The sequence below is a fragment of the Toxotes jaculatrix genome, chromosome 4 (assembly GCF_017976425.1).
Source record: "Toxotes jaculatrix isolate fToxJac2 chromosome 4, fToxJac2.pri, whole genome shotgun sequence".
NCBI classification, from domain to species: domain Eukaryota; kingdom Metazoa; phylum Chordata; class Actinopteri; family Toxotidae; genus Toxotes; species Toxotes jaculatrix.
In genome coordinates this window covers 16,873,247-16,899,954 of record NC_054397.1, presented here as the reverse complement: position 1 = coordinate 16,899,954, position 26,708 = coordinate 16,873,247, and the positions used below count along the sequence as shown (strand labels likewise).

The 26,708-nt window shown below is 42.1% G+C and overlaps 1 protein-coding gene across 2 annotated transcripts; it reads right to left on the bottom strand.

The window, feature by feature from the left end:
* Positions 1-673: 673 nt before the first annotated feature.
* On the bottom strand, positions 674-24,830 carry LOC121180871 (myosin-9-like). 2 transcript variants are annotated; one of them, XM_041036547.1, is made up of 43 exons: positions 24,621-24,825; positions 19,175-19,365; positions 18,892-19,032; positions 18,580-18,736; positions 18,341-18,368; positions 17,750-17,843; positions 17,205-17,225; positions 15,941-16,033; positions 15,517-15,580; positions 15,056-15,154; positions 14,496-14,639; positions 13,864-13,959; positions 13,645-13,721; positions 13,282-13,476; positions 12,442-12,615; positions 12,150-12,323; positions 11,672-11,786; positions 11,118-11,308; positions 10,717-10,838; positions 10,309-10,378; positions 10,048-10,208; positions 9,807-9,915; positions 9,254-9,385; positions 8,842-9,048; positions 8,594-8,731; positions 8,333-8,456; positions 7,932-8,103; positions 7,478-7,690; positions 7,070-7,214; positions 6,752-6,958; positions 6,467-6,571; positions 5,768-5,920; positions 5,351-5,599; positions 4,586-4,798; positions 4,270-4,482; positions 4,008-4,169; positions 3,572-3,700; positions 3,104-3,192; positions 2,797-2,920; positions 2,328-2,536; positions 2,096-2,204; positions 1,743-1,915; positions 674-1,381 (listed from the first exon to the last, which is right to left on the bottom strand). In XM_041036547.1, the coding sequence occupies exons 2-43, from the start codon at positions 19,358-19,360 to the stop codon at positions 1,273-1,275; spliced, it is 5,886 nt and encodes a 1,961-aa protein (XP_040892481.1). In that variant the 5' UTR covers positions 19,361-19,365; positions 24,621-24,825; the 3' UTR covers positions 674-1,272. The 2 variants fall into 2 exon arrangements, with proteins under 2 accessions (XP_040892481.1, XP_040892482.1); XM_041036548.1 differs by lacking the exons at positions 1,743-1,915; positions 2,096-2,204; positions 2,328-2,536; positions 2,797-2,920; positions 3,104-3,192 and having other exon boundaries at positions 674-1,256; positions 3,657-3,700; positions 24,621-24,830.
* Positions 24,831-26,708: the final 1,878 nt, after the last annotated feature.

Genomic DNA, 26,708 nt, shown 5'->3' with positions numbered 1-26,708 from the left:
ATAGCCTTGTTCTCAAAGAGACCCCCAATGTCTTATTTAATGCTGAACACTTTGGGTCTTAAAACCATTGTAAGATGTTTGTGTGATTTCCAGTGTGATACCATGCATATGAATCCTCTGACATCTTGGTATGTGTCCCACCATTGTTTTAATTACATACAAGTAAATCTATAGGCACACACACTGGCAGATGGCTCAAGTTATGAATGCACTTGAGTTTTAGTCACTTTACATACTGTGATACAAATACCCCAGTAACTGTAACTGTGAAGCACTGTGTAACCTTGGTTTAGAAAAAATGCTACATAAATACTAAGGACTACACCACCTGAATATTCCAGTATCCCTAATATCCCCATTTTTGTGCATGATGACCACTGTTTCAGCTTTTCCTCGTGGCCACATCATCCTACAGTGTGTGAAGTTATGAGTTTCCCTGGATTCATTTGTAGAAGAGGATAGCTTGTCTGAACTAGAAGGTGACCAACAGTGTATACAGCATCTCTCTCACTGTCCCCCATTACTTAGACTGAAATCACTGTCCACAAAGGATCTTTTCACAGCCAGTATGGAAAGGAGGGATTATTCCAGTGACCAGTGAAGTACATAAGGACAAGTGAGTACTGATTTGAGATAGACTTGGAAAAAATATAGACCAATCCTTTAATCTTAGAACTTTTCAAATTGAGTTTATTCGCACATGAGACGAGGAAGTGAAATGCATTTGATATTTTGTTCATTTATTGACTTAAGGCATTTTATAAAATATAGCCTTAAAATATTGGCATCGAATATCCAGGATTCAACATTCAGAGGATAATGTGCCGCTAGAAACCCATCTGCTGTGCAAAGCATAGCACTAAACATAGTACAGTGAGAGCTACTACATGACAACCCACCACCAATAACCAATAAAGTGTAAAAGCAGTGAGAAATTATACAATCAACAAAACTATCGATGATGGTACAAAATCTGAAAACTGCAATGGCTTGTTGGAAGAGCAATATTTTATAATATACCCATTAAGTAGAAAAATAGAAGAAAATTTGTAAAGACTGTAGAAAAACTCACTGAGGTGAACAAGATTATTTGGCCAAATATAAATGCATTATATAGGAAGTAACAATAAGGCTATCAGAAATTGTCATGGGGAATAAAAGGCTAAATCCTTTCAGAAAAAGTCTCACTTGATAGCTTGCATGGCTAATATTTTACTATATCTGCATGTTGACTGTGGTCATCATACTATTTCCCTCTTGGTGCTCCTCTGCTCACTCAGCTGGATGCTCAGAGGTCTCAGTCTGCACATCCACATCCTCATCACTGTCCAGGCCGGAGCGATTCGTGCTACGCCGTATGTTGAAAGGTAAATCTCCACGTCTTTAAAACAAACAAATATTGGTTTAAACACTATAAGATGCTGCACAAATACTACACACAAGAAAGATACGACACTCAGTATTGATTAAGATATTAAAGACTAAAACTGTGTAATCAAGTGTGTAATCATAATCTAAACCAAAAAAACATTTTACAAGCACTGGGGTTCCCTGAAGTTGAGGGACCCACGTGACGGTTTTAAAAAAGATTGGTCAAAGTCAAAGCAGCAGAGGATGAGACATCCTGGCATTTAGTCCCCAGAATACCTCTACCTCCAAACACCCTGGATCCTGAATGCTCTACTCTCAACTGTGAGATGAAAATTAAGGCCCTTTGGATACGTAAATGTTAAAGAACCTACCTAAGCTTGCTCTTCAGAGTGCTGACTTCACGGTTCATGGCGTCTGCTGACTCTGCGGCATCATCAAGCTCTCTCTGCAGCTTCCTACGGTAGGCGTTGGCTCGTGTCAGCTCCTCCTCTGTCTCCTCCAGCTGACGCTTCAACTGACGCATGCGACTGTTAGTCTTCTCCGCCTGCAGAGAGAGGGTTTGCTCAGTGTGGAAAACACAGCAAGTGCAGGAACAAGGGCCAAAAAACAGCAATGCAGGACATCAGCAAGGATTCCAGTCAGAATCACATAAAAAGACTCCTCTCTACGTCCTTTGGCAATCTTGAATTTAAGAAGTAAAAGAAGGGTTTAGGATGAGACTTACTTGGTCTTTGAATTGCTCTGTGTTGCGCCTCTCATCATCCACCTGCAGCAACACCTCTTTCAGCTTCTTCTCTGTCCGTCTGACCAGCCTGGAGGCCTGCTGGCGCTCCCTGTAATGAGGAGGAAAATCACCTTGCTGTGAGAAATTCTAGGATCTAGGATTTGCAAAAAAAAAAAATAAAAATGGAGCAGTCATAGCAAACAGAGAAACTTTCCCTTGCACTGGCACTCACTTAGATTCAGTGTCCAGCTGTTCTTCCAGCTGAGCGATCTTGGCCTCCAGGGTGGTAATAGAGGATTTATACTTTGACTTGATGGTTCCCTCAAGCTCCTGCAGCTTCAGTTTCAGCTCCTTGTTCTGGCGATCCAGCTGGGAGCGAGCCCCCTCCAGCCGCTGGGAGTTGCTGCGCTCTCCAGCCAGCTCTGTGGTCAACTGCTCACTCTAATGCCACAAACACACACACAAAGGAGATAGGTGTAACCTACTGATCTCAGTCATGCTGGTTGTGTCTTTTTTCACATTTTATTTGATACTCATTGCGGTTGGTGGTGTGGTTTCTCCACTGCAACCCTCAACAGTTCACCTGAGAGTAACTGAAAAGTCTTTTTCTGAGGGCGTTGCTTTCATAAAATTGTGCTTCTATAGCTCTTTCTTTTATCTGTTTAGTCGTTCAACATATCTGAGATATTGTGCGCCCTCACCTGCAGCGTGGTTCTCTTCAAGCGGTCGTTGACCATCTCAGTGTTGAGCTGCTCCTCCTCCAGATCTTCCTCCAGCTGAGCGATACGAGCCTCCAGCCTCCTCTTCTCATCAGCCATCAGAGAACTGATAACAATAAATGAGGAAGAGAAGTGATGGTTAATGTGTAGAGACAAACTTGTTGAATTCTAAGTTTGTAATAGTTGAACATTTACACCATTTAGCAGCATAAATACAGTGTGTGGTTGCATCTTTAGTTCATTTATGAAAACACACACTCTATAAGTTTCCTAACTGTGTGGTTCCTACTTTTTGGTGTTGCTGCTGTTAATCTCATCCTGGAGCTCGTCTCTCTCCGTCTGGACCTGTCTCTTCAGTCTCTCTGCAGTGGCCAGATCCTGGGGGACACAGAAGGTACAAGTAAATTAAGACTTCGGCGGCCGCTGGGACAGTTACCTGTAAAAAAGGTGGCAATTTGTTCCAGCGCCCTTATATACACTAATATGATAAAAGGGAAAATGATAGCAAATGATAGAAAAACAGCAACTGGAACGCTACTCACAATTTTTCAATCTGACAAGCTCCCAAAGATGAAAGGTCACAGAAAAGGTCAGATCTCAGCTTTGTACTCATGGTTTATTAGATAGTATTAGTTTTATTTCTGCATAATTATGTCACCCTGTAATTTTCCTTGTAATATGCCTCTATGACAAAAAGAAACTGCCCAGACCAGCTACTGTCTCCAGGCAGGTTTTAGATTTTCCCATCACATCTTACCTCCTGGAGGTGCAGGGCATCTGCCTCCATGGTCTTGAGCTTCCTCTCAGTCTCCTTGGCTCCACTGACAGCTTCATCTCTGGACAAACGCAGTTCTTCCAGCTCTCTCATCTGCTCTTTCATCTGGGCCTGGAGAGCAGACATGGACACAGGAGTACTGAGGTTAGACAACTATCACTGTAGGGGGTTTTCAATCAATGTATCTGACCACAAAAACACAGTCAATGAGTCTGCCGGCTTACTTCTAAACAGAAAGATTCTTTAAAAAGAACCAGACTGTCATTTAAATTACTGGTATGTGTATTTGTTTTCATTTCAATTCACATTGATTTTCAGGTCATACTTGTGATTCCCTTACGGATGGTCCAGGGAAACCAGTCCATCTTTGACTTAAGGTTTCCACGTGTGTATGTGTGTGCATACATGTTTATTTTACCTGGAGTTTCTTCAGCTGTTTGAGGGCCTCGTCACGGCCCTTGTTGGCAGCATCAATCTGGACTTCAAGTTCTACCAGGTCTTGCTCCAGCTTCTTCTTAGATGAGAGGGCCTGAGAACGCTGCCGACGTTCATCTTCCAGCTCGATCTCCATCTCACGCACCTGAAGGAGAATCAAATCATAACTCAGCATTTTCTTGCAAACCAATGTGCATACAATTTAAAACTGTGCATGCCAGACATTTTCAGTTCCTCTCTCGTACCTGTTTAACCAGCTGTTTCCTCCTCTCCTCTCCCTGCTCATCTCTGCCCTGCAGGTCTCGCTCAAACTGGGCCTTCATGGCCTGCATGTTAACCTCCAGACGCAGTTTGGCGTCTTCTGTGGCCTGCAGCTCATCCTCCAGCTCCTCCAGCTGAACTCTCATCTCCTCCAGCTGCTGCTCCATGGCACGCTTTGACCTCTCCAGCTCATGAACCTGTGGATAAGGACGTTGCATTGTACATATCAATTTTTTTTAAGGTAATGAAGAGGATCAATGCTCACATTTCAGCATGCACCACAAAAGTGTTTTCTCTTACACTCTTGCCGGCATCATCCTTGGAGGAGACTAAATCTTCCATCTCAGCTTTGAGCACTTTATTTGCCCGGTCCAATTCGTTCTTCAGGTCAGTCATGGCCTCCAGCTCGCGAGCCAGAGTCAGTGCTCGCGTTTCCTTCTCCCTGGCTTCAGCCTCAGCCTTGTCGCGCTCCTCAGCATACTGAGTAGAAATAGTTTTCTCCTCTGCCAGCATCTAAGGAAAGGAGAAGATCTGGTCAGTAAAGCCTGTGAAGAATCTACACAACACTGATTAATGAAAAACAATGTGTTTGCAAAAACATAAATTTTTGATGATCTAAGAAAAACAGCCATGTTTTCAGCTTCCCGACAATATATTTTTCCAATAAAAGTAGAAGAATTTTCACTTTGAACAATACGTATAAACTTGAGAAACCCTGTGCTCATATGGCTTGTATTGGTTGTTAAATTATTATAGCAGCCACATCCTTATATTGCTCTCAGGAGATCCATGTGACATTTAAAGACAGCTGACTATTTGCTCACATTTAACACCAAGGTAAGGCAGGCTGGTTAATGCTTGCATTAAATGGCATTTTCACTAAAAAGGTATTTTTTTTTTTTTTTTAAACTGAGGTGGCTATATTGTCTTGTGCAACAAAAGAAACAACACATCCATTGTTGCCACTCCTGAATGTGTCTATAACCCTAAAATATAGTGTTATCAACTTTTTTTGTGCATTCTGATTCTTCGCTCTGTGCACAAAATATCCTGTTGACACAATACCTGGTCAAACTTCTTCTGCTTCTTCTCCAAGTTGGAGACGATCTGCCTCAGGTGGTCCTGGTCCACCAAAAGGTCATCCAGCTCCTGCTGTAGACGGGTCTTTGTCTTGTCCAGTTTGTCGTACGCTGCCGTCTTCTCCTCCAGCTGCTGCATCATGCTGTCCACTTCCCGCTGGACTCGCTTGCGGCCCTCCTCGGCCCCCTCCAGGGATATGGCCTCCTGTTCCAGCTTCTTCTTCATCTCTGCCAGCTGAAGAAAAGAAAAGAGAGGGAATCAAAAGGGCTGGAATGAAATGTGGGAAAACTGAACAGCATTGTTGAATCTTGACAAATGAATCAAAGCTACAGTGCAATAGGGAGATGTCCTACAGTTATCCAAAGACAAGGGCTCTGTTTAGGCATGACACTGTGGACAAACCTGGGCCTGCAGAGTGGCAACTTGCTTCTCCACGTTCTTCTTGCCCTCTTCCTCCTCCTCCAGCACCTCCCGCAGGCTGTTCTGCTCGTTCTCCAGCTGCCTCAGCCGGGTGGAGAGAGAGAGCTTCTGACGAGTCTCCTCCTGGAGCAACTCCTGGAGTTCAGAGTAGAGGGGGAAAAAAAACAAACAAATTTGACCCATGAAAAGTCATGCCAAATTAGCTGTTGGAAGCTATAGGAAGTTAGCTATTGTTTGCAGTGTTACCATGGATGTACAAAAACTATGACTGGGTTACTTTGATGCTGAAGAAAAGATTTGAATTTATAAGGATTGTAAGCATCTTAGAAGTTTACCTGCAATGGACAAAGATATTGAAAATTATATTTAAAAATATCAAATGTCTGTGTGAAGATTGTCAGAAGGAGAGTGATTTTTGCTGCAAATTCAGCTAACTGGGTGGTTAGTGGATATTTACATGTTGTCAAGGTGTGTCACAGGTATTGTGTTGCTTTTTTTTCTTTTTTTTTTAAATTACATTTGCAGAAAGGAAAAAAAAACAAATTCTAACAATGGAAAAGCTGGAACTACTAATTTATTTTCACATTTTAACTTAAAAAACAAAGGAGAATGTGTTAGATATTAAAAGAAACAAGTATTAACAGTCGTGTTAATAACGCGTGCATGCATTTGTATTCGTACCTGTGCATCCTGCAGCTGAGACTCTACAGAAGAAAGGTCCTTGCTGGATTTGATGTTCTTGCCCTCTGCTTCACTCAGGAGGCTGTTTACATGGTCTAGCTCAGACTAGACACCAGACAGAAAGAAGCAATGGATCACAGATGGAGTTTAATCAGCCTCTCCATGTACGCTGACAGAAATTTCCTCACAAACATCCCTTATTTCAAACACCACGTCGTCTCTGTATAAACGCTCACACAATCCTCCACCCTGTAAACCACCTCTCAGATGCATCTCTGTCTGTACCTGCATCTTGGTCATCTTGTCGGCCAGCTCCTGCCTCTGGCGCTCACTCTCTCCATATTTGACCTGCAGTTCTTGGACCTGGGTTTCGGCCTTCTTGCGACGGTGCTCAGACTCTCCTTTGCCTTGTGTCAGAGTCTTCAGCTCGATCTGCAGCTCGTTCCACTCACTCTCCAGTGCCTGCTTGGCTTTCTCCACTGACACCTTGTTCTGCGGGAGCGGAACACATGAGACATTTACTGAGACATGTTACCGGTATTGTTCAGATGGTTTTTTTTTTAAGCATTAGCATCTTTCTCTTCTGAGCACAACACTGGTTACCCTTTTGGCCTGTTCCAGCTGTTCATTGAGCTCTTCAAATGCCTGATTGTGTTTTTGTCTCATGTCAGCCATCTGCTGCTCGTGGATCTTGGCCTCTTCGTCCAGCGTCTTCTTCAGCTGGGCGACCTCCGTCTCACGCTTTGTCCTGGGAAGGAAATGTAAATAAACAAAAAAAGACGTGAGAAGAGGACAGAGGAGGAATTTAAAATTTGGTACAAACACTTATGGTCCACTGAGGATGAATTTTGTTGCTTTTGATCACATCAAATGCAAATGCAGATTCATACAATGTCAGTTGGTGAAAAAAAATCAAATACTTTGAGATTTAGAACTTCTCCATGGATTCTGTCGACTGATTTTTTCAGCGTACATCTGGCATACATACATACATACGGCACTGAATGCTACCTCAGCTCCTGCTGTGCTGCGGTGGAGTCCAAAGTGTCCTCCAGCTCAGTCTTGAGGGCCTCCAGCTCCTCTCCCAGGTCCCTGCGGTGTTTCTCAGCCTTGGAGCGCGCCTGTCTCTCCAGCTCTAGATCCTCCTGGAGCTCCGAGATCTGGGCCTCCAGCTCCCTGATCTTCTTCTGGGCGGTGTTCTTGGCTGCAGCCTCCTCCTCGATCCTGGAGTTGAGGAGGGGGAGAGGAAGAATGAGACTGATGGACAGGTAGTCTGTGTGAATGTTCTTGGAAGTGAGAATAATTTAAGGGGAACAAACAAGTTCCGTTTAAAGTGCAAATGACAACGTGGTCAGTCATCTCAGTCCTTTGATTTTTAATACAACCTTTGTATCCTGCAATTTGACACAGTGATTTTTCCACTGAAATGTTATTTTAGAATTAAAAGCCTGAATATGACTCCAACCTGGCCAGGGCAGCGAGCAGTTCCTCCTCTTTCTTGGCCAGCTGAGCTCGGAGTTCAGCGATCTGGGCCTGCAGGTCCGCGATCTGGTCGTGGAGCTCAGTGGAGTCTCCCTCAAGCTTACGACGGTTCTTCTCCAACTCCTGTCGCACTTTCTCCTCTTTTCTTAGACGATCTGTACAAGAAAAGACACAAAAACTTAAAAGTTGGAACTTAACAATTTCATGTGTGATTGCCTGCTACAGTAATTATAAAATGCTTAAAACAGGATCAAAAAAAGGGCCGTGTTGGTAAGAAACACTCACATGAGCTTATAAAGACTATGAATAGCATGTTACGCAGTCGGTCTAATAATTAAAAAACAAAAACAAAACACAGCGATAATGTAAACAACAGATACTTGCCTTCCAGGTCTGTGATCATGGCCTCATGTTTATTCTTAAGTTTCTGCAAACTTTTGGACTTCTCTTCCTCCTCAGCCAAGTTGGTGGTGAACTCTGAGATCCTCTCCTCCATCAGTTTCTTCTCCTGTGGTTACATAACAACAAGGAAAAAATGTACTTGTTTTCCAAGGTGCAAATATTTTGTTTATGATGCACTTGTTCCTGAATATTTCAGAGTTACAGAAATATCCTTTGGATTCTGAATTGATCAGTGCTGCAGACCTTGTTGAGCTTGCTGTTCTGGTCGTCCAGCACCATGACGTCCTCCTCCAGCTTCTTCAGCTTGGCGTCCGTGGTGACTTTCTCCATCTGAAGCTTCTGTCTGGCTGCTTCCTCCTCGTCCAGCTGTTGCTCCAGATCCTGCATGAACACCGTTAAAAATGTGAGATATTAATGCATTAAAAAAAAAAAGAGCCCTGCCTTTGTATTTATAAGTATTTTCATTCTGCATCCCATAGGACTGTACTGACCGTGATGTTCTGCTGCATCTTTTTTCTCTCTGTGTTCATCTGGGTGACTCTCTCCTCCTCCTCCTCCAGCCGAGACTCTAGGTCGTGCAGGATATCCTCCAGCTCCTGCTTCCTGGTGGCCAGACGGGCTCTCATCTCCTCGGCCTCTGCACACAGCTCCGTCTCTGCCTGGAGCTGCTCTTGAAGAGCTAACTTCTCAGCATTCAACTGGGGGGCGGGGGGTGTTAAAGTCAGAGTGAGGCTCGATGATTTGCATCATGCATCTGCATCATGTTGTCGTAATGACGCATGTATTAGTGACAGATTTGAATGCTACCGCAATCAAATAAAATCTACAAATAAATTAGTCTACTTTTTCAAAATTTAACATAAAACTAGATTAAGTTTACTCCACTGTTACACTGACTCTTACCTGTTGCTGCTTGGCTTCATACTCTTTGAGTTGCTCCTCAGCCTGCAGTTGTCTCTCCTTCACCTTGACCAGCTCCTCTTCTTTGGCCAGCATCTCCTCCTCCTGCCGAGTCACTTGCAGCAGAGGCTTCACCTAGAGGAAAAAAATAAAAACAGAGGGAGATGTTTGGACTTCCTCAGGGTGATGAAGTCTGAGCCAAAATCTGATTCTTTTTTCCTTTTCCTTATTTTCTTCACAGCGGTGCCACAGTATAATGAAATGTGAGTGCTCGACAGATGTGCAACTGAGATGTCAATACTTCACAAATGACATAAAAAAATCTGCTAACCTGAATCCAGAACTACAGACTTGAGACTTAGACGTGGAGAAAATTGCAACTTGACTTAGACTTGTTTGCTACACCTAAGGATTCAATTTGATGTGAGAGCTGACTTGGTGACCCATAAATATTGAAAAGTTGCTGTGCATAGCTTTACCTTTTGGAGCACAACAAAACTGTCATGAATAATTAAAGATAGAACCCAATGAAAAACCACCTTCATTAATCTCTTACCTTGGTGAAAAGCCTCCACCACTGCCAGTTCCTGAGTTTGAGGTAAGCTGCACAGTTTCTCTGGATAACTTTCATGGCTGTCAACTGCTGCTGTCTCTTGGCAAAAGCTCTGGAGTTAAATTAAAAAAACAAAAAAACGAAACATAAATAACATATTTGTCATTTTGTTTCCTATTTGTCCAGATGTTGACTGATAAAAATATTCTCAGTGTTATGAGTTAAATGACTCGATTCTACATACTTGCGGGCCACATATCCTCTGCACCAGGCCTGGAAGCTGATGATCACATCAGTGATCTTCATGTCCCTCTCCTCCTCCAGGTGGGCCAGGACCCCGGCTCTGAAGAACACTTTACTCTGACCGATGCGGTACAGGTTGGGGTCCAGCTCCAAAGCTTTGATCTGACAGAGAGAGAAGTGACTCAGTGACCAAGGTCAAGAGTACCAACTTTTCCCTCTTCTGATAAACCGTTTACTTCTAAAACTGATTAAATGTAATTACCATGAGCACGCAAGCTTGCTTGCCATCCATAAAGCCCTTCGGAATAGCGTTTGGAGTGAGAATTTCATACCTGAGAGACAGACAAGCAAAATTAAAGTACTGAAGAAGTAATGTTTCTTCTAAAACACAGATTATGGACAGGCACATTCTCTGTTCTTCCTTATTGTGTTTGTTCTGAGTGGGATGTGATGTTTAGACAGGGATGGGGATCTTCATTGGCTTAGTCAGATGACAATATATGTTGATTTTATGTTTTGTCTGAAACTGTTCTGAGGGGAGGTTGATTACTTTAGAAGGGTGTAAAGTGAAAGGGAAAAAACTGAGAAGTTGCTTATGATGTTTAAGTCTCTTTCATGATAAAATTGAAAGCAACACCAGTTTGTAGAAATAACTTCTGCCGTTTCTTACCTCTGTCTGAATTCCTGGAAGACGATGCGGTTGGGGAAGCCCTGTCTGCAGATACGAATTCCCTCCAGGACTCCATTACACTTCAGCTGGTCCAGAACCAGATGAGGCTCCAGTTTACCAGCCTGGAGGAAGAAACAAATACAAATAGTTTTTTTTTTACCACTAGATTTCCAGACTTAAAAAAAGAACATTTTCCTTTTGTTTCTGTGACTGAAAGAGCAAAGATTCCCATCATTCAAGACCCGTAAATCTTGCATTTTTCTTCTTTGACACAGTTAATTTTCTGTCTCATTCAGAAACCTGTGCACATTAGTAGTTCATTAAATTTCATTTTCCATCACTTGTAGTTTAACCTATAACGATTTCTGCAGCAGCTGTAATGCTGAGCACTTGTTCTGTACCTTCTTCTCGTGGTTGGGGATGATGCAGCGGACGAAGTTAGGGTTGGTGTTCCTGAGTGTGGCCATGAGGTTACTCAGCTGCTCCTTGTATAGCTGCCCCACGGTGCGGAACATGCCCTTACGGGTTTTGAACGCACCGTGCATGGAGTCTGACATTCCTGCCACCTTATCCAGGCCCACAATACGGTCCACTGACATGGAAAAGGTAGAAAACAATTTTGTCAGTGTGTTTTATTGACAAAATCTATTTTAATTTCTGACAATAAAAACATGCTTGAATGTCACATACGTAGAATATACGTATGTTCATTCTAATATTGACATTTTTCTAGCAATAAATTGAGGGCTATTTAAGTGTTGCATAGAAAAATGAAATCCTGTTGAAAGATCCTGTTAAATTCCTGCACACTGTCAGCACCAAGTTTGTTGGAGATGTGTGCAGTGTTGAAACGCTGCTTTTCCAATAAACTAAACTGAACATTTTCTTTTGCAAGGTGACATTTCCAAAAGATGTTTTACAGCAGATGTTGGATAAATTCAGTTGCACCACTTACTGTCTCTCCACAGATCAGCAGTAAATTTATCTGTAGACTGGTTGAGCAAAGTGGCAACACACTCATTCAGAGGATCCATGTTTTTCATCAGCCACTCATCTGCTTTGTAGTCCACCTGCATCAGAGGAGAGCTACATTTATAATGAGGAACTGCACCAAACCATTGTCTCTTTAAGTTAATGCCTTCATGTTCCTTCTTATTCTGAAGCACAGTATATGTCAGTGTGTGAGACACGTAATTTGTAAAGAAGTTCCTCTCTGAGCCAAATGGAGTGTACTTTGTTTAGCCAGAGCAGTGTGTTAGTGCCAAATCTCTCTCTTTTTTTTTTGAAAGTACTTGCACTTTGAATATTTCCATTGCTGCTTTAGTGTGTTTTCACAGTAAACGTACATGTTCAAGGTGTTAAAATCCAAACAAAATGATCAAAAATGATTTAAAGACAATTTCAACATCAAAAACAAAAGTATCATCAATGACCTTTCCAGCGTAGTGCATAATGCAGAAATCAGCATCGTCCTTGAGTTTCTTGGGTTTCTGGAACTTGGGGTGTGTTCCCTGCTCCTGAACCACCTTCTCTACAAAGCTCTTGTCTGTGGCTTTGGGGAACCAGCACTCTTCATCCAGCAGAGCCAGGATGCCTGGTGGACCAGCCTTTAATGGACGGTGGAAAAACAAACAGAAGGACACATGACTGTTTGCAGTTTAACCGAATCCTGATCGGTTTTATAATCAATGTGCGGCTACATGTAATAGCTGGGACTCATCTTACAGGTTTTTCAATGAGGTCGATGCAGGGCTGCAGGTCCAGGCCGAAGTCGATGAAGCTCCACTCGATGCCCTCCCTCTGGTACTCCTCCTGCTCCAGGATGAACATGGTGTGGTTGAAGAGCTGCTGCAACTTCTCATTGGTGTAGTTGATACACAGCTGCTCAAATGAATTCAGCTGCAAGAGAGAATCAGAAAAAAAATGCGGTTGCACTGTCAGATCAAAATAAGGAACTTCTATACACCAACTAGTCGTGTACTAACTGTCCTGCCACAGTTTGTCACAGCAGCTAGAGTGCTCTGACAAGGGCTAATAATGTTCACGAGACTTTTAAGAGAGCACAGCTTAATCTTCCTGTAGCATTATTATTATTATTATTAGTAGTATTTCCACATCAGTGGTGGCAAACATGCTCTGTACACTCTCAGGAGAGAGGGCAGGAGACACAGGAGACCTCCTTGTCTGCAGAGCGGTGGGGCTGCAGGTATGGGCATTCATGGTCCCTGCCTCATCAGGCAGGGACCATGCTATGTGTGATGGGGTTTCTACAGTGTAAGTTCACTCTGTGTGTCCCAAATCCATACTAGAAACTAATTCTAAGCAGGTTTTTTTGTAGTACAAAGCACAAAGGAAATGCCAGATCAGCACAGCTGTAACTTTTTTAAAGAAACTGTGGGTGATAGTGAAAGTAGCATTAAACAGATTCCTGCTTTGCTGATACAAACACACAGAAACAGAGGGGTTGAGCCCAAACAGCCCCAGCAGAGGGCTCTGTCTGTTATTACACATATAAATACAGTTACGATTCATAACGGTCGATCTGTCAAATCCTGAATGCCTTACCTCAAAGATCTCAAATCCAGCGATGTCCAGGATGCCAATGAAGGAGGCTCCCTGTCTCTTGGTCTTGTCCAGAGCTTTATTGATTCTCAACACCAGCCACCGGAACATCCTCTCATAAGAGGCTTTGGCCAGAGCCTCAACAGCAAACTCAGCCTGCTCCTGAGTCTGGGCCTTCTGGACATAGTCCCTGCCAACCTGGAAAAAGGAAATGCTCCAGAGTCATACTGCATCTTCTTTATTTAGTCTAAGAAACAGAAACCAAGCACCAGGCTGAAACAAAAGTTTAAAAAACAGTTAAAAATATCTTTTAACGTCCAGACAAGACCTAAAGGAATCTCTTCATGTGCTGATTGTTATGCCTACCTTGATTCTGGGAGACAGGATCGCTCGGGTGAAATCCGTCACATTGATGCCCAGCAGGTGGCACACTTTCTGGGCAGCTGTGGGTGAAACATGAGGGTGGGGGGGGCACAAAGGAGGACCAAAAGGTGGATAATGGGTGAATTAGGAAGGCTTAAGGGATTGAGACAGGAAATGATGGTGATGATGATGATGAGTGTGTGTCTGTGTAAATGTGTGTACCAGTGTCGTCAGGCATGGAGGCCTGGTCAGAGTTACGCTCCTTCTTAAAGGTCATGTTCCCCAGCTGCAGCACAGCCGACACTACCTTCAACAGACCTGACCAAAAAACAGAAGAGGTCAGTGTCTGCTGTGGAGGAAGTAATTCACATGGTGAATTCTGTACAATAAGAGCTTTAAAAAAGCACTCCTTAAAAGTTCTTAAAAGCTCCTCCATTTTGTTTGACAATATTTCAGAATGTTAGTCCAGCCACTTTAATAGAATTTACAACCAAATTTATCAATAAACAGAACTATTCTGATAACTGAAAATAAAGAGGTAGAAAATAACAATAACACATACGTATCCTTGCACTCTACCCAAAGTGCTGATTTCATTTCCTTCCTCATAAAACATCTGCATAGCTGATTTATTAACTACACTCGTGCTAGATTCGGTTAGCTTCCTCCATGCCTTTGCTGGCAGTGCTGCTCATGTTAAATGCTCTATGCTCTATGTTAAAGCAACATGCTAAAGCAATGCTACAAGAGGTCTAAAACTCCACAGGGAACCTTTAAGTGGTAATAAAAATAAACAGTTACTCACAGCCCTAGAAACAAGTAAAAACTAAATAAATAAATAAAATGACAGCTACCAATTCTTTCCTCTTCTGGGATGCTCATGATCTGAAAGGCGTCCATGGTCTCAACGAACATGTCCTTGTCCTGCTGGCCAGGGATCGTAACGTTTCCATTTGACAGGAAACGGTACTTGCTGTAATCCTCCAGACACAACTCAGCTAGATGGTGAAAAAGACGAGATGATTATTTATTGAGAACGGATCATTTTAATAGTGTTTCGGTAAAGCGGACTTGGGTCTTGCATTCACATGGGACTGCTCAGCTCTACGTGGCTTAAACGCAGCTGACTTGAGGTGTTGCTGTGCAACACAACTGCGTTTCAGCCACTGTAATTACTGGACTGAGAAAAGGGAACCTCAATCGTAACGGCCTACATCAGCTACTTCAAATGCATTTATACTAAATATATTTAAGTTTCTCAAGGACTCCTGCTTCCTAAGTGTCATGGCTCTCAAACTGCAAATTACGTTCAGCTATCAATACAGCCACTAATGTGCAACTTTCAGCTTCAGCTCTCTTTCACAAAGCCCAGTTCTGTGTGTTGACGCTGTAATAAAATGATTTCGGTGCTCACAGCGCAGCTTGTCCCCTGCTCCTGTCAGCATGTAGTAGAAAACATGGAAGCTCCTCTCCTCTTTAGCTTGTCTGATGGCTCGAGACTTCTCCAGCAGATCTGTAAACATTTTGGTCAAGGACACACAAGTGTGCAACTGCAGCAGAACAACAGCATGTTTAAAATGCAGTGCAAGAGCATGGCCAACTAAGCGAAGGCCCCAGACTGTCTGTGTAGCAACTACTTTGTGGTAAGGTGATTCATTTCAAATTTCTATGGTAACATGCACCACAAAGCACAATTAACAGCTAAACTTGTGAGGGCCCTAATGTTGCACTTACACCTGCATGACCCCTGTCTTATAGAACAACCTTATGTCAAAACCATTTTAATACTTTTAACATGTAGCTCATTTTTGCCCTGGGGAAACCAAGCAAAATAAGAGGATTTAAAAAAAAAACAATATATATATTAAAAGATACAAGTTTCAATGTTGGCTCCAACAATGTATCCATTGACATCAAAGTTGATCCTGATAAACTTTCCCTGAAAAGAGAAAACAAATCAAACATTTTGATATACAGCCATAAAACCTTTGTGCAAAAAAAAACAATAAACAACATTTCTCAGTCAGATTCCTACAATGAGTACTGAACACAAAATAATCTAGTAAACGTAAAACAACATTGGTCATTTCATTTTAAAGATGTCTGTATGCGTGCTTTTCTATGTGTTCTTCTCTGTTTTGTACTGGGGATGGGTTTTTAAACTTATATTTAATACATAATGATGTTCATTCCACCTTTATTTTGATAGTTGTTTATCAGACAAAATTTTAATTATTAGTTATTTAGACAAAATGTAAGGCTGCAAACAAAGTTTTCAGGAGCTTGAACTTATTCTTACAAATCTTGAGGAGTTATCGTTCTTGACGGTTTTTGCGTTGCCGAAGGCCTCCAGGATGGGGTTTGCTTGCAGCAGCTGTTTCTCCAGTTCTCCCTGATGGAGAGGAGACAGTATCAGAGCACTCTATAGACTCCAATGATCCTTTATCATGACTCTGAGCTGGACACTGATCAAGCAAGCACAACTTTCAAATCATGCATTTTCTTGCAGCGCTGAACATCTTTCATCGGCAAACACAAACGTAAGCTATGTGCAATGACTCGCTGAGCTTATTAAAAACAATTCAGGCTGTGTATTCAAAAGAATTACCTCAGGGGAAGCTATCATTTCCCTAATCAGTCACACGCGTGCAAAAACTGAATCCTGCACATTCCAACACACATTCCCGCAGCACAGCAAGCCTACTCAGGCACAAACACCCTGTAAGACCATCCCTGTCCATGCACGCGAAAACAAGAGGACACAAGAAGCACACAGACAGGTTAGCCAAGATCCCCCAAAGGAAATGCAGGAGAGCACTGTAACACCTCAAGTGTTACACCTCATACAGTACATACTACTACATAACAATGACATAGCTGCTGGGTGGAGTGAGACAACTTCACCCAATACAGCTGTAAACTAGGCATAAACACCAAGGTGTAGCTCAACGTTTGAGTCAAATATCAGATAAGGTTGCTGCTGAACAGTTCTGATGTTTTTCAAGGCAGGTCACTGCCTCAAGGGAAATCATCTTTGAACAGACGCATCTCTTTATTCTCTGAACCTGCCTCAGGTCCTTATTAACTGAGGTTATTAATTGAAAACTTGTTTTTGTATTTTAACAGGATCAATCCAATTCATTTTTTAAAAACAGAACTCTTTTTAATGTTTATTCTTAGTTTAAAAAAAAAACAAAAAACAAAATAAAAAAAACAGTTTTGACATGTCGGGAAATGCACTTATTCACTTTCTTGGCAGGGGGTGAGAAAATTGACCACTCTCAGGTTTGTACAGTAAATATGAGGCTAAAGTTAGCAGCCGCTTAGCTTAGCTTAGTATAACGACTGGGAACAGGGGGAAAGATGAAAAAAAAAATGTGTTTGATAATTAGAGGTAGGTGGATTCAGTTACTCTGAATAGACCCAGGTTAGCAGGTAATTTGATGCATTTCCTTTGACCCCCACACAATACAAACAATAAAAATGTTTCCTGTTAGTAGAGTAGTGCATGTGCACAAACAGTCAGACACCATGCTTTTGGAGCCAGAGAGAGATGAACTCACATGTGACAACACTGCACTGCCCTGGAGAAGAGGTGAAAAAGGAAAAAAGATCAATACACTTGATATAAACTTCAGCACACAAGTTACCAACGTCTGAGGAAACCTGGTGTCACCTGATGAATTATTAGGAAAGCATTAATGAATCATGTATCATCTTGTGAAACAACTGGTACATAAAGAAGCACACACGCGCACACACGCGCACACACACACACACATACACACACATACACACACATCAGCGTTCTGCTTTACTTCAAGGCACTTCAGGGAGGTGAGGCAGACACGTCGAGGCCTGAAAGAGGAATGTTCAATCGTCGCTCAGGTAGACAACATTACAGAGATGGACTAACATGGAAATCTACAAACAAGGGGAGGAACAGGGAGGCAGGAAAGAGCAGGGAACGTCAGGAGAGGAAAAAACGCAGGGGGTGGGCTTGGGGTAGGGTGGAGCTCCATAATGGTTTTTACAAATCTGTGGACGAAGAATCACAGAGTAAGGGGGGAATTAAAAAGAACAAAAAAAACAGTAGGACTTTACTGACCTGATCTTTCTTGGATTTGAAAGATGAGGCAACGTGGGCAAGATACTGAATGACTTTCTTTGTGTTTTCCGTTTTTCCTGCTCCTGACTCCCCTCTGTAGAAAAACACAATATATATGCAAAGATTTAGACACATAATACACATCAGTGTGTGTGTGTGTGTGTGTGTGTGTGTGTGTGTGTGTGTGTGTGTGTGTGTGTATATATATATATAAAGCAATAAATAAAAAGGTTTTCAAGGACAAGAATGAACTTTGAATCTCTTAACATGTTTGAGAAGTCCTGCAAGCACTGAGGAAAACAAAGGTCATTTAAATATCTACAATTCAATGAGAGCTGGACTTAAAGTATCTGCTGATAAAGACCATGTGAAGCCCCAGAAGCTCAACCAAATTAAGATGGATTGTTTTCTCAAGAAAAATGTGGCTCGGTTGCACAATGAAATTTGACACAGGGCTGTAGGATCTTGAAAGCTCGACCCTAAAACCAATAAATGACATATTGTAGAGGAATCAAATTTGGGCAAAAAAGGCTCATCACTGAAGAAATAGCTGCTTGTTTCTTTAAAACCAGATTACTGGGAGTGACCTACGTGCAAAGGATCGACTGGTCCTCACGATCTGTTAGAGGAAGAGAAAGAAAAAAAGAAAAGTTCTGGTTCAAATAATTACTTTATCCACTGATGGTGTAAATAATCAGTTGCAGCCCTAAAACCATGTACACGTCAAAGTATTCACACTCCTAGTCTTCGTACCTTATATGTATTATAGCACATAATGTCTAATACTGTCAAGCACAGTGTTTTTCTTTACAAAAATACGACTGTAGTACCCTGCATCATGCTCCTGTAGGCAGTGTCTGTGATGGCGTAGATGTGAGGGGGCATCTCGTGTCTCTTCTTGCCCTTGTACATGTTCACTATGTCCTCCGTGTAGATGGGCAGGTACTTGTATGGGTTGACCACCACACAGAAGAGACCAGAGTACGTCTGGATAAGACAGATAGTTACTGTCACAGAGGAGCATCAACCCATTGAGCGCACACAATAACAGTGCCACGAAGACAGATCCGTTACATGAGATTCTGTGCAAATACGCATTTGTGTGTGCTGCTACATAAACACATGCATCCGCCCAAACTCACATAGATGAGTCCAGAGTAGTATCTCTCCTTGAGGTTGTGCAGCACAGAGGCCTCGTTCAGGCAGGTGAGCTCCGCCATGTCCTCCACCTTGCTGAACTTGGGTGGGTTCATCTTCTGAATGTCATCCTTGTTTACCTTCACCTGAGATTTACAGAGACAAGACAGATAAAAGAAACATATTTATTACTTGTTTGAACTAAACTTTAACAATTTACTTAAGACTTTAAGTAATCAAGAGAGCAACAAATGAAAATGCAGGTTGCTTTCCAGTTAAGGACTTCACCTTCTTGCCAGAGTCCGTCAGCTCCACCACACACTCGTCTCCATGCTCCTCTTTGACGGATCCGGCCTCGAAGCCCAGCTTCTCAGACGGGATCCACACCAGCTTCTTGGAGGCCCAGTCGGCCTGGGCGAGGGGGTTGTTAATCGCGCTGCGGTCCCCATACAGGAACTTGTCTGCGTCCGTCATGGTAGCTTTAGGACAGAGCGAGAAAGCTTTTTAAACCAGATTTGACATTTAGACACCGTATTACACACAGAGACAGAGAAATCTGGACTCGCTGGCAGGATTTCAAATTGAAATCTTTCATGGGTCAAGAAAGAACATTACAGATTTCATGCAGAAAGCTTTGCCACATCACACTTTATAAAATCACTTCACTCTGGTGTGAAGGAGAGGAAGATGTTTCATTATTGGCCATCAGTATCTGCCACGCCCATTTCGGATTCACGGCCATTTCTGAATCACATTCTCTACCCTTTTTGGATTCTTTGTACAACAGATTTTTCACCACTTCACCAACAAATGTAATTTATCCTTCATCAAATGCAAATGTTCAATTTATTCATCCATAAAAAAAAAAAAAAAAACACGGAAATTACAGATCTTCCATTCCAATCAATCACCAACTATCAAGCCAGAGGCCACAAGCACTCACAATAAATTAAAAACCACAGACTATCTCACAAATAAAACTTAAAAACATCCAAACAACACCACAAATGAAGACCAAGACCAAAAAAGAAAAATTCAATTTCCCAATTTGACATCTACAGTTACATATTTAGATGAACCAGAAAGAAGTTATTCTCTGCTTTTTGATATTTGATATTATTTTGCAATATGTTGTCAAGTGCCCTATAGTTGTGGCCGAAAAGCCTTAAGTATTTAACTGTGAACCCTCAGTGCTCCTCCAAAATCTGATGGCGTAAAAACCACAGATGGTACAAGAGCATCATGATAAGTTCAAGTAGTCATGACTCTAAGTCACAAACATTTTGTAAATGTCTTTGTTGCACAAAATCCTTTTATTCTTGTGCAAGAATCAGGACTCAGGTATTCTTTAAAACCGGTTTCAGTGACACATGACATCTCTCTAGTGTTGCAAGTGAATAATAGCCCCAAAACATTCATTAAAAAAAAAAATTATAAATATTTCTATCATTGAAATAGTTAAGAATATAGTATTTGCAGGACTGTGTAGCATTAGTGTCGAGTTATTAACTTTAACTCCAGTTTTTGAGCTGCTGACACTATCAGAGAGGTGTTAGTTCAACTGTGACTCTCATATAGTGTTTGCGCCGCAGTATATTGTAAAGATTTTGCGCACTTTCCACTCACATACAGAAAGGACGCAAAAAATTGCGAACACTTCTCAGCTTAATGCAACTAAAGAACCCTTTGCGTGTCTGGAAACCTTTATAACAGACTCTGTTATTACTGCTTGTCATACAACTGTCACTCATCAAGTGTGATAATAGTTCCATGTGTTGTTTGTGTAATGGCTCTGAGCTCTGACATTTGACTAAAACATTTCACATCAATATTTAACTGGTGTGTGTGCGCTGACACAAGCTCACACACTCGAACAACACTCTTCAAGGCGATTCAATTTACTGCACCGTCAGGAGGTAACGGGAAGGTACGGCACAGGTTTGGGCGCATTACCTCTGAAACAGCTGTTCCTTCATGATGTTTCACTGTTATTATGGGCATGCAAATTCTTTACCTGTGACCTATAAACCTAACTGTGCACTAAAGCTCTCCAAAACAGACCAATGTAGAAAACATGGTGAGAGAAGAGGCGAAACCTCACAATACTGATGTTAATGCAGCAGGAAGAATCCAGGTAATTTATGACCTGAGGCTCAACACAGTCAGACAAAACAATTAGTCACTTTTCAGCTGAGCTCTACAGTGCGACCCCCTCTCTTCTTCTACCTGTCCATCCTTTATTCCCCGTGCGGCCCACATTCCTTCCTCACCAGCTCATTACACAGAATTCCACAAATTCCCGACTCCTTCTCCCACTGCTCATTATCCACAACCTTTCCCCTTCGACATCCGCAATTTCCTCCAGAAGTAATAAATGTGCAGCCATTATATATTCTGCTTTGGGATAAAGAGGCTGGATCTGTGCATTAAAAGCCTCAGGTTGCGTAAAGTTAGGTAAAAGTCCTGATAAAGGTCAGTGGAGGGATGCTTTGCCGCCACAGAGGCAGGGAGGAATGTCAGGAGCAAGTCTGGGCAGAGAGAGAAATGTCATTACTCCTCCAACCACACCCGGGAGAGAAGCTCAGAGCCTCATTAGAAAAAATGAAAATAGATGAAATTCAACACCTGGATTCTGCTTTCACCAGCAGCATCTTAAATATGCTGTTTACGGGATAAGCTCGTTTTATTTATCTGTTTCTGTTAAGATTAAGACAGTGGTTGCCAACCATTTCAGCTTTTGACCCTTTAAAAACAAAGCAATGTTTGCTCGTGACTCCTTATCCACAGGTTCCAGGTTGATTCAATAAACCAATAAAATAAATTGAGTTGAGAGCCGTTCAACCAAAGAGTGATGCTCCCTCCATGGATTGTCTGATTAACAATCTAGTATTTCTCAAGATGTGTGTGAGAATTGTTTTCTGTCTTTTCTTTCTTATCTTATTCCTATCATCTTGTGGACGCTCAGATTTATCTTGCGACCTCTATGTCGGGAACCACTAGACTAAGGGAACAGAGAAGCAAAGGTGATCACTTATAACAAACACACTGGAGGTGTATGGCTGTAAAAACCTCCTCAAATAAACTAGACAACTGAAGTTAATGCCTCTGGAAATATGAATCAATGACATGTTCCTGCACAGTCAATAATGTGCCTCATAAATATCACTAAGCTGCAACAACATTCGGGCCTATACATTTTTTATAGGCCGTCACTCTTCAGTCCTAAAGGATTCACACAAGTCACTTTCATCCATCTAACTCAAAATCACAGATTTGCCTCAATGGACTTTAGAGCCTGTACAGCAGCTGTACACACCCTCTGTCCTTACACCTGCTGCTCAGATGAGGAAAAACTCCCAGAAACCTTTTTACAGAGGGAGAAAAAAAAAATACATTTATTTTATTTATTTAAAATAAACTTATATAAATGTTTCTATATGAATGTTTGTACAGTAGAGGTCATTCAGAGCAGCCGCCTCCTCTCAGGTGGGGGGGGGGGGGGGATGATGAAAAAAAACTGCAGAGCATATGTATGTATGTATGTGTGTGTGTGTGCGTTTGTGTGGAGAGATAAAGACACACAAGAGTGTGTGTGTGTTTATAGAGTGAGGGATAAAGGGATCAGTGCACAAGGTGTCATCTGTGTCTCTCTTAAGTTCATTATGTGCTCAGACTCTTGAAGATCAGTGGGGGAGGAAGAGGAACACGCCGACATTTCTCCTGGTTTTATCGTGTAGCACCAAACATCCTGCAAAGTGCAAAACTGAGCAGAGCATCTGGTATTTACAGTAAGTAGATGAGGGCATGAATTCATCATTAATATATAAATATATATTTCCAAAAAAAAAAAACACACACACACACACACACAAAATGATTACACACTGAGCCCTCACAGAAAACTTGTGACATTCACATGTGTGTGGCTTCACTGCTAGAAGCTATCCATGGGCTAACTTCCTCAGGAAGTTGCACAAACTCTGCCTCTGCACATTTTGACACTGTGGCTCACAATGACAAAACCAACTACTTCAATCTTCATGTCCACTCCACTGTATCAATTCTTGTCCCTTTGAATCCAGAGCAAACAACAGTAATTCAAAAAGGAAACGAGCAGCAGAACATCCATCACATTCCCTTTCATCCAGTCAAACCCCTGCTGAGGTCAGGATGAAATCTTAAGTGAGCATCAACATGTGAGGACTAGTCTGGAGACAGACTCACTCCAGATCCCCTCACCTTGTTAACCTCGCTTTACAGTCGCTGCAGATGCATTCCTATTGTCTGCGTGGGCCCGTTTAATCCACGTCTCTTGTGTTCCTCGGTCTTATCGTGCACGTTTTCAACAGCATCTCTGCTCTCCTGTTCTTGGCTGTCAGTCAATCCCGGCTTTATCTGGGCTCCCATGGCTCTTACCTAACGCAGAGAGCACGGGCCCTGCCATCTGCAGCCTGTGCCTCTGACACAGGGGCCGGTGGGGTGAGCGACTGATAAGAGATGGACAATGTTGTACCACTGACATCAGGCATTAGTCAAAGTATGAGCGCAATAAACAAGGAGATGATTTCTTAAACATTCGGATTTTAGGGTGGGGCAGGACAGGTAGACACAGTGAGCTGAACATGTGAATGTGAATACTTTACGTATACAAAGTGAAGTGGGTGTGTTTCTTTTTTTTTTTTTTTTTTTATATGTCTCCAGATGTAGCTGCAGAGATGTTTAATTTCCGAGCTGAACCAAAAGAGGAAGATCACGTTCTTATCAGCAAACCATTTTCACAAGTCATGAGTAAAAATATGCCCAGGCTGAAACATTCTGAAAAGATCATGATGAGAACTCAGGACAGACATAACCTCCTCATCAAAACCATAAAGACAAATCCTCTTCAGTGAGTGCATGTCAATTCTGTACCCTGAGGGTAGACACACACACACACAGCAGAAGGGTGTGTGCAGTTTGTGTTACGAAAATAAAAAGGGCTCTTCTCATGCAAACCACCTGACAAACAATGAGACAATCCACACTGCATGATCCAAACAAGCCAAATACGACAGACATAAGATAAAGTCAAAACAGTGAATTCCTGAGATGAAAACATGAATTTTCATACCACGGAGGTGGGAGGCCTGTTTTTCCTGTCCTGTTAAGGTGCTGGTATCACTGAGCATATTGTTATTATTTCCTGGTAAATAAAGGAAACATACAAGTTGTCCTGAAACGCAAGATTAAACTTCTGCCCACACAGGTAAACAAAACAATAGAATTTATTCAACTTTTAATTTAGAGAACAAGCTGGGTTTTTTTTTTTCAAGCTGTTTGGGCAGAAGGAGGATGTTTGTCTTGTGAGTATCACAGAGAGGTGCTGTTAGCTGTAAATTCATGTCATAGTAATCAAACAGGCCAATTAAACGGTTCAATATTATACATTATGAACAACATATAATATAAATAAATCCATTTTCTGAGTCAACCCGGTGATTATTGGGCATGCGCCGGCTTAAAGGGCTCCTCAGCCTGATGGGAACACCTGGCCAGGTGCGCCACATTACTCATCTTGAACAAACACAGTTAATTTCTACCTATAAAGCTTCTCAAACTAGGCTGACTTTTTTTTCTTCTTCACTAAACTCTAAAATCTCAATTTCGCGTTCGCTCATAATCACTTCCATCCGCTGAAAACACAAATAAAACCAACAGGCGGGGTGGGGGAAAAGGCAGAGCGATGAGGACTCACCTGGTTTTCAGCTGCAGGCACTGTCGGTGAGCTCGGGTCGTCTTTCCGTGTCCGTGTCTGCAGCAGCGAAGTCCTGTTCGACCACAGTCGGTTCACAAAACAAGAAGCTGCTCAGGAAGAAGCCTTCTCTCTTCAGCTGAGCGTCTCTGCTCCGTCATGCGGTCCAGCTGCTCAGGCGTGGCTCTGCGCGGACGGACGGTCGGTCTGCACCTTTCATTGATCCGCCCACTTTTATTTTTCGCAGGTAAGTAACCTGCCCCCCCCCCCCCCCCCTCACCCTTCGCCCAACCACCACCTCACAGACGCCCACACGGTGCGTGTGTTGCGTTCAAGAGCTCCACGTAAAAACCTGGAGTTCGGAGCTGTCACTGCTTGCGATTCAGATTCGCGTATGGTGGACCTTTAAAACAAGTACATTCATTTATTATTAAAGAAATTAAATGTCACAAAGAAACGTAGTATAACGCAAAGGGGGTGGGGGCACACTGTGCATTTATGATCAATGTTGCGATAACGTGATCAATGATTTTGAACACAAAACTTTAATAATCAGCTGCTGACATGCAGCTTTTTTATGGGACATCACTCAGAAAATGTTCTCTGCATTGTTTTTTTTTTGTTTTTGTTTTTTTAATTTGGTGCATGTGTGTTGTGAGTACTGAATGCACAGAAAGGGCAGAGGGCGTGTTGGCCGTAGGATGGACTGTGGTCACTGTTTTATATACAAAACAAACAATATGGAGACTCACCTTGGGCTCTGGCAACTTGCAATTTTTCAGTATAGTCAATCAATTAACGGTTTATAATGAAAACAGTGCTATTCAGAAGAAATATCTGCACATAGCTTACAAATAAATCTTATCTTCATAGTTTAATTTTAGATATATCTGGAGGCCTAGTCTGATGTGTACAGTCTAAATGTTTCTGATTTGACTTAACAAGATTTGCTCAATGATAAACTTTATCAGACTTTAATATAAGCGATTCTACTCTTATTTTGAAAGATTTTGATAAATGATCAACAGCTTCACCTGCTACAAACGGAGGGAGTATGTTGAGATAGGTTCCTTATTGCGAGTGAGACAGTGATTTTATAGTATGGCATCTGGTCAGATTATTTTGTGTGTGTGTGTGTGTGTGTGTGTGTGTGTGTGTGTGTGTGTGTGTGTGTGTGTGTGTGTGTGTGTGTGTGTAGGAATGCAGAGCCCCGTCTGTACCTGCAACAGGAGCAGGGGTGTGGCACTGCTGATGTGTCCCAAGGTGGAAATATGAGAAAAACCCACATAACTGGAGAGAATTGGACAAATCCAACATGTAAGACTGCTGCCTGGAATATGGATTTATATTTATGTTTCAGTGGTTTTATAGTTACATGTCAGCGGGTGCAGTGACAGTGCAAAAAAAAAAAATTATGTAGTATAGTCTCCAGCAGTGTTTCTTGTTCCCTAATGTTGTGTTCTATCTGTAAAAACAAATTAAAGACTGACTTATATTTACCAAAGCAAAGGAGACATGAACTAAGTGCATTACAACAACAAATCCCAAACAAGGGCAAATGTATACCTGCACTTTCACATCCCATCCACCAATGAGCTTTTGGTTTAATATCCTACCATATATGGTCAAAGAGAGCAGACAGAGAAAGAAAAAGATCTCCAGAAAAGAGAGAAGGCTGCACAGTAGAGAGGTGGAGGGAGGCGTGGACTATTGTTGTGTGTTTTTTTCCCTGCTGTGGTGTAAAGTTTCTTTTCAAGCCCTGTCATTACCCCGAGCCCTGGTCCTCCTGCTCAAATCTGTCACACATCAAAGATAGGTAGATAGAAATGTAGGGGCGGCATGTTACAGCTTGAATGATATAGAACAAGGACGCACACGCGCACACACGCACACACACACACACACACACACACACACACACACACACACACACACACACACACACACACACACACACACACACACACACACACACACACACACACACACACACACACACAGAGTTAGCATTATGGGTACATATACTACTGTTAAAACGTTAATGCAATGACTCTGACTGTGAATGACTGTGTGTTTTCATGCACTCGTCAT